The sequence below is a fragment of the Macaca fascicularis genome, chromosome 3, assembly GCF_037993035.2.
Source record: "Macaca fascicularis isolate 582-1 chromosome 3, T2T-MFA8v1.1".
In the NCBI taxonomy this organism is placed as follows: Eukaryota; Metazoa; Chordata; class Mammalia; order Primates; family Cercopithecidae; genus Macaca; species Macaca fascicularis.
In genome coordinates this window covers 125,797,259-125,810,019 of record NC_088377.1, presented here as the reverse complement: position 1 = coordinate 125,810,019, position 12,761 = coordinate 125,797,259, and the positions used below count along the sequence as shown (strand labels likewise).

General features: G+C 40.0%; 1 protein-coding gene across 1 annotated transcript in view; it reads left to right on the top strand.

Moving 5' to 3' along the window:
- The window catches only part of ASB4 (ankyrin repeat and SOCS box containing 4), a 53,092-nt gene extending 43,844 nt beyond the window's left edge, over window positions 1-9,248 (top strand). The window contains exons 4-5 of the mRNA XM_005550171.5: window positions 5,474-5,587; window positions 6,605-9,248. Coding sequence (XP_005550228.3) covers window positions 5,474-5,587; window positions 6,605-6,793 — 303 coding nt within the window. The 3' untranslated portion in view covers window positions 6,794-9,248. The remainder of the gene's footprint in view (window positions 1-5,473; window positions 5,588-6,604) is intronic.
- Window positions 9,249-12,761: the final 3,513 nt, after the last annotated feature.

The window sequence follows — 12,761 nt, the reverse complement described above, 5'->3', positions numbered from 1 at the left end:
CCTGTTGAATGAGTATACCCTGAATTTATGCCTTGGCAATAATATGCAGACTGAATCCTTCCCCAGAAGGAAGTTATTCCTACTCATAGCACATCACAAATATGCTCAAAGCCCAGAGGATGGTGCCAAACATTTCTTTCCCCTTTCTCTTGGACTTCTTTCAGTCCTTGCAGAGTCTCTTTCCAGTTCCTCCCTTCAGTCTTATCCTGCATCTATAAACATCTCTATCTTTGTTTACTTCCATCTTTTTTTCTTACTTACATCTTGCTAAGGGCTGGTCATTCTTCATGATGTTACCTCTAGAAGACAAAAACATCTACCTCTGTAATACAGCTCACTTCACAAAGCATGATTTTCTGCATATTGTCGTTCAAAGACTACTTTCCTTCCAGGGAAAAGGATGGACAGGGACACAGGGCATGAAGGTGCCAGAGAAACATACTCTATCACTTTATCCATGATTAGTAATAGCCTTCTTGTAAGGTTGTTTTGAGAATTAAATGAGATAGTATTTGAGAAGTGGTTAGCACAGTGCCATGGGCATGGTAACCATTAAACAAATGATGGCTATGACTATTATTATTCTTACACATGTGTTGAGCAGGAGAATTGGTGCTCCTGGGCCTGGTTTACTATAGCGATCTTCCCAACCAGGAGCGACAGTATGTGTGTGAGTCCCTGCCCAGAGACTAAATGTTGAGTTGTATTCTGAAACTTGCTGTGGACTCCAGTAGTGGCATTCAACCCTGGTGTTTTCTTTTCTCCTCCTCTCAACATGTGCTCTTGGTCCAGCATAGGCATCTCCCCTGCTGGCTTTTCTTGATGGCTCCACCAGCCTCTAAAGTAGGCATACAATTGTGTGTTCCAACCAACTTTGTCCATGGTTAGCATTTTCTTATTCAGTTATTTTGTTCCTTTGAGTTCCTTTAGTTTGGCTGTATGCTAAAGAGATTAAGATAAGAGTTGGCTACTGGTAGATGGCTGGTATTACAAACAAACATTTTCGTTGCTACTCAACAGACTGTGTAGGAGAGCTGGACCCCTTCCAAAGGAAAAGCAAAGCAAAACTATTCAATTTACTATGTACATGCTTCAAAGTGATTTAGAACAACTACTCCACAGTCTGACTTTCCAAAGAGAAAGTCATCTTTATGACAAGTAAGTGACTGACTCATTTATCCAGAAGATAAAGTGATTCATTCTTGTGTGGATGGGGAATTCAGTTTCCTTATTTACAAGGAACAAGGTCAGAGCTGAAGATGCTTTCTTCCAAACACAAAGCAAATTTGTAGAGGGTGTATTTCACTGAAAGCCAATGTGTAAATTACATAAGCAGGGGAAAAAAGAACTATAGGGTCTGCAATTGCTTTCCAGGGTACAAAAGGACATTTGATTTTTTTTTTCCTCCCAGCATAATTCAGAAGAAAGTGACACCCCAGGGAGCCAAGATCGGGTTTTCTTGTAGGGCAAGAAAGACATTTTTCTACAGGAGGAAAGGTAACATGAGGGTTTGGGGGAGGTGAGGATGATTTCTGCCATTGAACAATGCTGTGTATGAAGCTAGGCAGTTCTCTTTGATCATTAAGTACCTTTCTGAACACATATATATCAATATATAAGAGTGCAAGTGGCTTGAGAATGTTTCTGCTGAAGTGACTTACAGATGATGTTTGGATGAGAAGAGAGGCAGGGAGACTTACCTTGAATCTCTTTTTTAATAGATTGTGTATTAATCCATGATTTTGGGGTTGGATGATAAGGTGAGGTATCTAAATCTCTCTCCAGTAGTCACCACAGTAGAAATAGCTTTTTTTTTTTTTGTCTAATTGTTCCTCCATGAAGGGAGAATAGAGATGCCAGAGACTCATGAAGGTGAAGCTTACTGAGCATCTTCTGTTTTCTGGGCTGGGAAGGCCAAAAGGAGGCTGTGGTTTCTCCCTTTGGGGTCCACACCAGTCTGCTGTCTCATGTTTCCTTTGTCTCATGTTTTCATGAGGAAAATGCTACTAAAATAAAACCCCCACTAATCTCTGTCCCCAACCTTCTCACTTCACTTAACAGATTGATGAGTTGGGAGGCGGAGTTGAGTTAGCTTGCTTAACCTTGGGTCTAGAGGATCTTTGAATTCTTTGTTCATTCATGTGGCAAGCTTCCAATAATAAACTCTGTCTGGCAGGGAGAGGCCTGCAATTTGGGGACATAAATTCAGTTTAGGGGCAGAGTGTTAGAATCTGTGTATGGCCCCTAACTAAACATATGTAATCTATTTTATCGGTAATAAAGATGATATTCTGATCTCTGATTGTCATCTTCATTTCATTTTTTAATGGGTCCTACACTAAGAAGGGAAAATTATTTATTGGGCCTCTAATACTCTGCATGCTATGACACCAAGGGTCTTAAAGATGAGGGCAGGCCAGCCCTAGCTACAACTTTTCGTTTATCCTTTATTTATCCCCCATAATCTGTTCCTTACCTGTTTCAGTCCACTCAACTCCCAGTGACTTAACCTTCTAATTCAATCTGCTAGTATTTAATCTGTCTTCATCTCTTGATCTTCACGACCCCTGTGATAACCTCACTTTGAATGCTTTCTTCATTTGGTGTCTTTTACTCTGACGTGTCTGGTTTTCTTTTGACTTTGGAGTCATGCAGACTTGAGTTTAAATCCTGACTCTACCATTTCCTAGCTAAAAGACCCAGAGGTTAAATTTTCTCAGCCTTTGGCCTTCAATCTCTGAAATGGGGATGATTATAGGACCAATCTCATAGGATTGTTGAATGGCTAAGCAAGTTAAAGTATATGAAGATTTAGCACAGTCTCTTGCACATAGTAAGTCCTCAAAAAATGGTAGCTGTTATTTTCCTTTCTTCCTCTCTCATGCCTACTAGGATTTCTGAAGCTGTAGGTAATGATCCTCTATCTTTTCCATTTATACCCATTTAGAATGTCACTGAACTTTATGGCTTTAGCTAGCACATACTTTGATGACACATAATAACTATATATCAGCCTTCTCATGGGAGCCGCTATTGTGTACATTTTTGGCTGATATGAATGGCTGGGTGCGGTGGCTCACACCTGTAATCCCAGCACTTTGGGATGCCTAGGCGGGCAGATTACTGGAGGTCAGGAGTTCAACACCAGCCTGACTAACATGGTGAAACCTCGTCTCTGCTAAAAATGCAAAAATTAGTCGGGAGTGGTGGCATGATCTGTAATTCCAGCTACTTGGGAGGTGAGGAAGGAGAATTGCTTGAACCCAGGAGGTGGAGGTTGCAGTGAGCCAAGATTGTGCCATTGCACTCCACCCTGGGCTAAAAGAGTAAAATTCTGCCTCAAAAAAAAAAAAAAAAAGAAAAAAAAAAAAAAAAGAACGATCCTCCTCCTCATTATCTGTCCATCCCAGATTAGTATGTTCCTCATTTCTGTCAATCAGTGGCAACTCTGTTTGTCCTCTATCTCTGGCTTCCAAGTTGTATTCTTTCCTCCTCCTATCTGATTAATATTAAGCCCTAGACTTGTTCCTTCTCCCAGCTTCAGCCACCCTTCCTTCCCAGCACTAGCGCTGACGCCAGCCTAGGAGCCGGTTGGTGTACTTCCCGTCAGCCTCCCCTCCACTCTCTGCCCTTGATGCACTGGTCTCCTCTGTGCGTTGCTGATGGTGCTCAAGCAGCACTTGATGATCTTTAAGTTAGTCTTTTATTGCTTACTGACTTATATTGCTCTCTAACTCTTTGAAATTATTTGTGTCTTTTCTCTTCAACTAGGTTGTAAACTCCTTAAAGACAAAAAACAGGTCATAAATGTCCCAGAATTACTGTCATAGTACTACACCTGTGCTCAATAAAGGCTTCCTAATGGAATGGATAGGTTGAATATCACCTCTTCTTGTTAAGAGTGTATAATAGCCTCTTGTTCTCTGTCAAGCCAATCCCAAGCTCTTCAGACTGGCTTCCAGGTGTGCTGCCAGCTGGCTTCATCTTACCAGCTCTGACCCTTAGCCCTTCCCTGACTCCATCCAGGTTGGCCTCTTTACTGTCAACACACACAGACACACTCACACACACACATGCACACACTCTTACTTAGTTGGGTATTAAGATCATAGCCTTTCCGTCTGTGTTTTATCTGTGATCCCAAGACATTAGGTCTTTACCACCCTACACTGAAAAAGGCAATGCTAGACCACCTATGAGGAAGGTTGTCAAGCATCACATTTCCCTATGGAGGGAAAGTCGGTTTTATGATCTTTTGCTCAACAATAATAAGTTGAGGTTGAGATGGTCTGGGAAATTAGGAAGAAATGTCTTTGGAGAAAGTTGTTTAAGTGCAGAGGCATGCCTCTCTTCTAATGGTGAAGGATTGGCTTCCTCCTCACCTAACATGAAGTGAAAGGGGCTTTAGGAGGACCCCTTGGAGAAGTTGATTTATGTTTTCCAAAGTTTCAAGGGAAAAATGGGACTGATATGAAACTCATGATGAGAAAATTTAGAAGAGCAGGTCTGTGGCTGGAGCTGCTTGTCTGGTGGCAATGGAAAGAAAGATGATTAAACTAGGACTCAGGAGGGCCTTTTCCTGGCCACACCAAAAGTTGGTTAAGTGTATAAACATCCATCTAATTTGATCTAAATGTTAAACCTAAATCTTTCTGTCTCCTGAAGGAAATTCTGGCCACTTTGACTCTGCTTTCGAGTATTTTTGGTTGGTCAATAAACTGTTAAGCAGAGTGTGCTAAGAGCGAACTGAATTTCATGTCGTCTTTTATTTGTTGATGAAAGGTAAAACATCAATAAGTGTGGTTTAGTACATGACACCAGTCCTCTGCAGGTATTCAACTGGGAAGATAACGAGGCTCAACTTGCATGTTACTCTGTAGTTTACTTTACCTCGTGGTCACCAGCGAATCTAAGTTGATTGATTAACATAGAATTTTTTGATAAAATGTTCTGTAGAGCTGGAAGAGTTTCCCAGGCAGCTGGAAACGTATTCTGTGTCCAGTCTGTCTCAAAATTGCTTCAGTTATGTACAAAGGCAAAGTAATTCTTCGGTTCTCATCTTCTTTGTTAGTGACTCTTTTTCACTTGCTCGTGGAAGGTGAAAGAAATTGATCTGATTTTTATTAATCTGCCTATCTGCCATGGTGGCAGTGTACTGGAATACTTAAAGGCATGAGACTTCTTAAAATCATTTTAGCAATACAGGGAGCTTAATTAGTCTGTGGGTTCTGGGTTTTTTTTGTTTTTTGTTTTTTGTTTTTTTATTCTTACAGATAGGGTCTTGCTATGATGCCCAAGATAGCTTTGAACTCTTAGGCTCAAGCAATCCTCCTGCCTCAGTCTCCCAAGTAGCTGGGATTACAGGAACATGCTACCATGCCCACTGGTCTGTGAACTCTTGATGCCTCTGTGAGCAAAAAGAATGAACCATATATGTGTATCAAGCTAATGAAACTCTGTGCTTCCTCTGCAGGTGATACAGGCCTGCCATTCTTGTCCTAAAGCAATTGAAGTTGTAGTCAATGCCTATGAACACATCAGATGGAACACAAAGTGGAGAAGAGCTATCCCCAATGATGACCTGGAGGTAAATAATCGATTCCTTTCCTATAATTTTCACTATCGAGTACTTCCAGACTGCTCTAGAAGTACGCAAAATTCTAATAAAACAGTTGGTTTTGAGAATGCCTTTATAGCCTATTCAAATGCAGTGAGACAAAGGGTTATAAAATACGAGTTTGAGAGTTAATATTTCCATCAAATATGTGGCATTAAGGAGTGTTTTGGGGAATTCCTCCATTTAAGGGCAAGTTGAATTAAGTATATAAAGGGAGCAGCTTTCCTTTCTTCTGATTAATTTAGATGAGTTAAATGATGGCATTTGGGATTACTCATATAGTATTTTTACTGGAATATTAAAGCGTTTTGTGTAGATTATTTCATTTACTTTTAAATATCGTGAAGTGACTATCAGGCAGGAAAGAGTTTTAAAAACCCTGCCTTGGGTCCTACAGAAAGCTATTGGCAGAGTCAAGTTCTCACTTGCAGACTTTCAGACTTCGCTACCTATGTATACCAGTCCTTCCCACTGAACATCCTTGGTTCTTGGTTTTAGAAGTCAAAGTCTGTCTCTAACACATGAAAGGTATCAGGCACAGGGTGCAAAGTTCACTGGGCTTGGAGGTCTGTGGCTTAGGTGTAATCTTATTCTGCTACTTATTAGCTGTGTTACTTTTTAAAGTCACCTAACTTGAGTGAGCTGCATTAATCCTTCACTTCCATTAAATATCTGAATATATGCATCACACCAAGCATATAATGTGTTTAAAATTGCTATTTTGGTTTAGATTGGTCCAGGCAGTTCACACATGCATATTTTATCTTATCTCCTGGGTTCTGAATTGTAGAGTGTTATTTCCCCTCCCCTTTCCTTGTATACCACCGCCTCACTGCTCCCATTTCAATATTGCATTTAATTTTTGCCTCACCAATAGAGACCCTAGGAAGCTGCCATTATGTGTAAAGTAGAGGTTAGTTTGATGATTTTTATTGATGTAAACTGTGGGGACTTGCTAACTTTAATTTGTCTTGCCTTCCTTTTCAGAAATACTGGGATTTTTATCACTCTCTCTTTACTGTGTGCTGTAACTCTCCAAGGACTCTCATGCATTTATCGAGATGTGCCATTAGAAGAACGTTACACAACAGATGCCATAGAGCAATTCCTTTGCTTTCCCTCCCATTGTCATTGAAAAAGTACTTGCTTTTAGAGCCAGAGGGAATTATTTATTAAGCCTTATGAGACAGCAGTTCCCAATCGTAGGTATTTAAGTGGACTTGCTGCGTAGACACAGTTTGCATAAATAAAATGGTACTTGGGTTGATTATAACACTTCAGGGATTTCAAAACACTTTACAAACACTGTCATTAATCCTAGAATATCATGGTATGGGGAAATAAACAAGAAGTAAAGTTAAGGAATTTTCAAAGACAAGGTTGTATTCAGAATGCAGTGATATAACAGTAATAACTAATACGTATAGTGCTCTAAGTACCTGAAATATTTTTGTAAAACTTCTCATATCTTATCTCATCTGAAATGGGACCCAGGTTTTCTTCCAACCAATCTAATTCTGTGCCTTATCAGTAATATGTTTACATTCTCATTCTAATGGCCATATAGTAGCCTTTGCAATTGGCCTCTTAAACTTGGTGTCTTCCCCCATTACCCCTTAGCAGTAATTACTGTCGCTCGTTTTGCAAACTCCTGCCCCCCAAACCAAGCTACTCGAATTTATTTCAGTGATGAAAGCATATGAGCATAGTCAAAACAAGGAGATCTTGGAGTCAAATTAGAAATGAGAAAGAAACATCAGTCCAGTTAATAGTCAAGAATGGACATTTGAACAGACATCATTGAGCCAGAGACTGGAGATGCAAAGATGAGTCCCATGTGACTCCTGCCCTCCAGGTTCTCACCATTTAGCAGAGGATCCAGACATATACACAGTTAATTGCAATATAAAGTGACGGGGCAAGAGTACAGGTGCAGACTCATTTTTAACGCTTGTCTTTCAAAGTTGTGTTTCTGACATGAAGTGTGATTTTTCTTTTAAGCATGAAGATAAAGAGTGAAGGGGTTATGTAAAGTAGAGGGATCTCCTGCTCTTGTTAGGGTATTTTTAAGGTTTTTTCTAGAAAGTGTGTCATTTTGATATGGTTTCTTTGTTAGTATTAACACTTTCTCAGACTCCTTGAGAAAAATATTGCACACTCAATGGCTCCAGTGCATGTGGAAAGGAAGCATAGGAAAATGGGGGAAAGAAAGTGTGTGAGGGGACTTAGTTGATTACTTTGGTCTTTTTATGTAGCAGACTGACATTTCATAGCATTGTAGCTAAGAGATAAGGAGCACTTTGCTAGTGACAGTGGGCTACAAAAAGCAAATAGAGAGACTTTTTGAAAATGGTAAAAGTTTGAGAAACATGGGAAGATAAATGTGTTAGTCAGGCTAGCTAGTTAGTGGATTGCAGGAAGAGAAATGTAGGCGATTAAGCTCTGGGCTTTGTGGTTTATGAGGTCAATTTTGCTTCACTTTTTTTGTTATTGCTAATCACTTTTAGATAAGCTCATTGCCTCTTAGCATCATTTTTTAGAGGTTAAAGCAGAAGTAAATTGCAAACAAATCTGTCAGTTGTGAGCAGGTTTCTTTTATGTGTGTGGTTCTCCGTCATATTTAACTTTGGATGCTGGAGTGTTGAATAGAGATGATGTCAGATATTCCAATAGGCTATCATTTAATGTAACTGGCAATCACCTAACTGGTTAATCCCAGTTGAGACTGTGCTTCTCAACTGGGATTGTCTTACTCCCAGGGCTGTGTAGGAAAAGTCATAGGTGGATACAGTAATCTCTTTTAAGTATCAGTTTTACTCAGATATTTTGGTAGAGATATTTTGTACTAAAACAAGATCTATATTATGGAATAGAATGCTGAATTTGTATGAATTATTCATATAAATCTTGATCCTTCAAAAAATAGTTTGCTTGCAACAACTGGTATTAGAACACATCCTAGAACAGAATGAAATGATGTCTTTTGCAGCAACTTGGATGGAGCTGGAGGCCATTATTCTAAGTGAAGTAACTCAGGAATGGAAAGTGAAATACCGTATGTTCTCACTTATAAGTGTGAGCTAAGCGATGAGGATGCAAAGACATAGAGAGTGATATAATGGACTATGGGGACTTGCAAGGGGAAGCCTGAGAGTGGGGTGAGGGATAAAAGACTACATATTGGGACACTGCTCCAGTGATGGGTGCACTAAAATCTCAAAAGTCACCACTAAAGAATTTATCTGTGTAACCAAAAACCACCTGGACCCCCAAAACTATTGCAATCTTAAAATAGTAGTAATTTAAAAAGTAAAACAAGATCATACCCTGGAACAATTGGAGGATTGCTTGCTGCCCTGCATCTTAAGGAGTATTCTAACAGAAAAACTTGTGATGCACTGACTTGGGGCAGGTAAAACTGATGCTGAGGACAAAGGAGAAGATGTTCCTCGCCAAGGGAAATGAAAACCTTTCTTATTCACCTTGCTTGTGCTTAAACACTCATGTTCATCTAGTGTAGAATACATGGCTACTTGTTTGTAATTTTTTTATTCGTGGAATTAAAGTGATTTTTCCTTAACTTTGAACTTCTATTTAGAGAACTTAAATAAAGCTCTTCTGTCTCCTTTCATCTTTGTAAGTTGTTTACTTACCAATAAGACTCTTTTCCCTAACCCAACTTTGACTTTTCAGCAATGGCACTGAAGAACTCTATACATTTCATTGCTTTTATCAACAGTTAGAAAGAAAAAGAGAATCAGGGATTGTGCCTGTAAATAAATAATGTTTTCAAAAGAAAGTAAAGGGTGACCAAAACACAAATACAGTGCAGACTCTTGCTATAAGAACAGGGTGTTTTAATAATAATAAAGAAATTGTACTGAATCATTCTCCTCTGCCTCTCACCGTATCTGTCTTCCTGGGGTTTTTCATTTTCCTTCATTCTCACTGTCCACTAAACCCTGGGCAAAGCCACAGAGGAAATTATATCCTCCTGATGCCTTTGTTACTTTCTTAGAAAACTTTCTGTAAATAGGATCTACTATCTTGAAGAAAAAACTATCTCTCTTCTGAAACTTACATGAGAGGAAGAATCTTAGATATGAGGGAAAGACCACCTATCTGGTTTTCTCTGCTTCTTAGGAACTAGACATACTTGTGTTCTATTTTTTAATCACCGAGTGTTATGTCTCTACTTCGTCCTTCCATTCTAAACCCAGTGGGTTCTGATAAAAACACAGTAGTCGAACGATGATTGTAGGGATAAGAAAAGTAACAAACCATTTGCAGTGGGTTATCAGTGTTGGAAAAGACGGCTGAGCCTTATGTTTTTATTACTTATCTGATTGTGAAGAACTTACAAAATTCTAAGTTGGTACACTTTCAAAACTTTTACAAATGAATTCAACTACTCACTCATTTTCTTTGAAACACAAACACCGCAGCTAGTATCTGGAAGGAATTCCTGTTACTTTCTTTAGGAGGATAAAGTAGATGCATTACAGTTAGACGTTCAGAGGTTTGGCTCCAGTGCTATCTGTCTGGGTCCCCTCTTTATCTGACTCATAGTATATGGAAAATGACACACCTGCTCTATGCCTGGGTTTTCTCATTTGTAAAATGAGAATAGTCATGGTGCCTACTTCATAGGACTTTTGTAGGATTGTTTTGAAGGTTAAGTTAATTAACAGATTAAAGCATGTAGAGCAGACCATGACACTCAGTAGCATTTTATTACTACTCATGTCCTTGTTTTTGTCGTAATCATTATGTTGTACAGATAGACTCCCACCAGTGGAGTAGTATATCCTTAGAGTGAAGCTGTAGCTGCAGGTGATACATTGTAGATTTCTATTCACTTTGGAAACTGTTGGGTGAGCTTGTACTGTGTCAGGACTTTGACGACAGCTGGGAATCCATGGGGGAACAAGACAAAACAGGTCCCTGACCTTCTTGGGCTTTTTTGAGGTAGGGAGTAGGGATAGAAATTCTCCACTGAGTGGAGGATTAGTAAACATGCCAACCAATTAATTTTTGAATCTTCGTATTTTTGTAAGTAGTAACATAGATGCAATGATCTATTTTACTATGGAAAAATTTAGTCACCTGAAAATTTATCACGTACAGAACTGATTTCTCAGTTGTTTCCATCTTTAATGGGGGAAAGAGAAGGAGGAGATGAATTTTGTAGCGGGACATAGATTAGCAATGAGATTCATAGCAGGGAGGGTCATTGGTCATCAGAATGAATGAACAGAAGGTAGAATAATTTCATTCATTTATTTTTTCACATGCAAGAATTTATTCTCTTAGCTGGGTGTGGAGGCACACGCCTGTAGTTCCAGTTCCTCCAGAGGCTGAGGCAGGAAAATCACTTGAGCCCACGAGTTCAAGGTTGCATTGACCTGTGATTAGACCACTGTATTCCAACCTGGGCAACAGAGCGAGACCTTGACTGTAAAGAAAAAATTTTAAAAAAGGACCTTATTCAGTATTACTACCTGTGTAGTTCTCTGATAAAAGTGGGAAGAAGAAGGAGTGTTGTTACCAAGTCACTTTAAGGTTCATTTTTAGTAGCTCAAGGTTTTGGTTTATTTGCTTTTATTTAGAAATAAGGATAAAAACTACACAGTTTTAAAAAAAAATTAGATGCTATCTAACCAAGCCATTTGGTTGATCAGAAAGGATTTTCAAAACCTTCATTTCAGTGATAAGTTGCTTTGTTCATGTTTGATCATATCTGCCATCAGTGAAAAACAATGTATGCAAAAGCATCCCCCAAAAGTGGCTTGTTGTTGTTATTGTTTGTTTGTTTCTTTGTCTTGAGACAGAGTCTCTCTCTGTTGCCCAGGCTGGAGTGCCATGGCATGATCTCTGCTTATTGCAATCTCTATCTCCTGGGTTCAAGCGATTCTCCTGCCTCAGCCTCCCGAGTAGCTGGGACTACAGGCGCCCACCACCATGCCTGGCTAATTTTTGTATTTTTAGTAGAGGTGGGGTTTCACCATGTTGGCCAGGCTGGTCTCGAACTCCTGGCCTCAAACGATCCACCCATCTTGGCCTCCCAAAGTGCTGGGATTACAGGCGTGAGCCACTGCGCCTGGCCAGCAGTTATTGTTGTTGTTGTTGTTGTTTTTCTTTTTAAAAAAGCTACACTAAGTGGTTTAAGTGAGATTTAATTTCTTCTTTACTAATTGTTTTTCTGTTTTCTCAGACAGAGGTATGCCTCTATGATATTGGATAGCCACTATGTAAATATATGCTGAATCCAGTTATGGAAATAAAATAGCCACCCTGTATTTCTTAAAGACAGCCTGGATTAGTTTTCAGTGCTTACTAAGCAGGGAAAAATGGACAAAACAGAGCTATCATGCTGGGATGTGTAAGGCAGCCTCAGATGTAGAAGGTAGGTACTGAGGTCCTTCTCAAGATCCAGGAGCCTAGACACCTGCTGATAGGCACAAGGGCAAATATTCACTCCTTGTCCTGTTCCAGATGTAGTGGAAGCTGAAAGTCAGTATTTGACTGACAAATGGTGGGAACCAATATAGATTGCAATTAATTTGATTCAGGAAGCAAGACATACAAAATGAGCTGCCCATTCTCTAAACAAGGATCCTCTCTCTACCCTGCTCTGGGTCTTGGCAGAATGACTTTCACAGACTGTATCAACTAACTCCCTGTCGCCTGGCTTCCTAGAGGGTTCAGTCCATGGGAAGATAAGCAGAAGATTGGGGCCCTTCCTGGCTCCCTCCCTGCTTGGTCACTACTTGCTGGTGGATGAATTCCTTTACCAAGACCACACCTCCTGTCAGCAGCCACTCTTAAACTCCTATTCTCCCTGGGTTATAGTAGCTGCTTCCTCAACTTGCTTTCTCAGACCCAGGGGTAGTCACAGCTTCCACTGAGTTGCCTGCGCCCCTGTCCGGGTGCTTCCTCATTCCTTGCTTGCTTCCTCTAAGCTACCTACACTTCCACAGATAGCCCTTGATTAGATTCTCTTCAGTCTCCCCTATTGTGTCCTCCATTTCCGCTAAGGATCTGACTGATGCACACACAAAAAGCACTGTAACAAGTCAACAAGTCCGTGACAGCCTGGGCGGTGGTCGGAATGGTAAGTTCTATTGGATTTGAGGGCAGATAG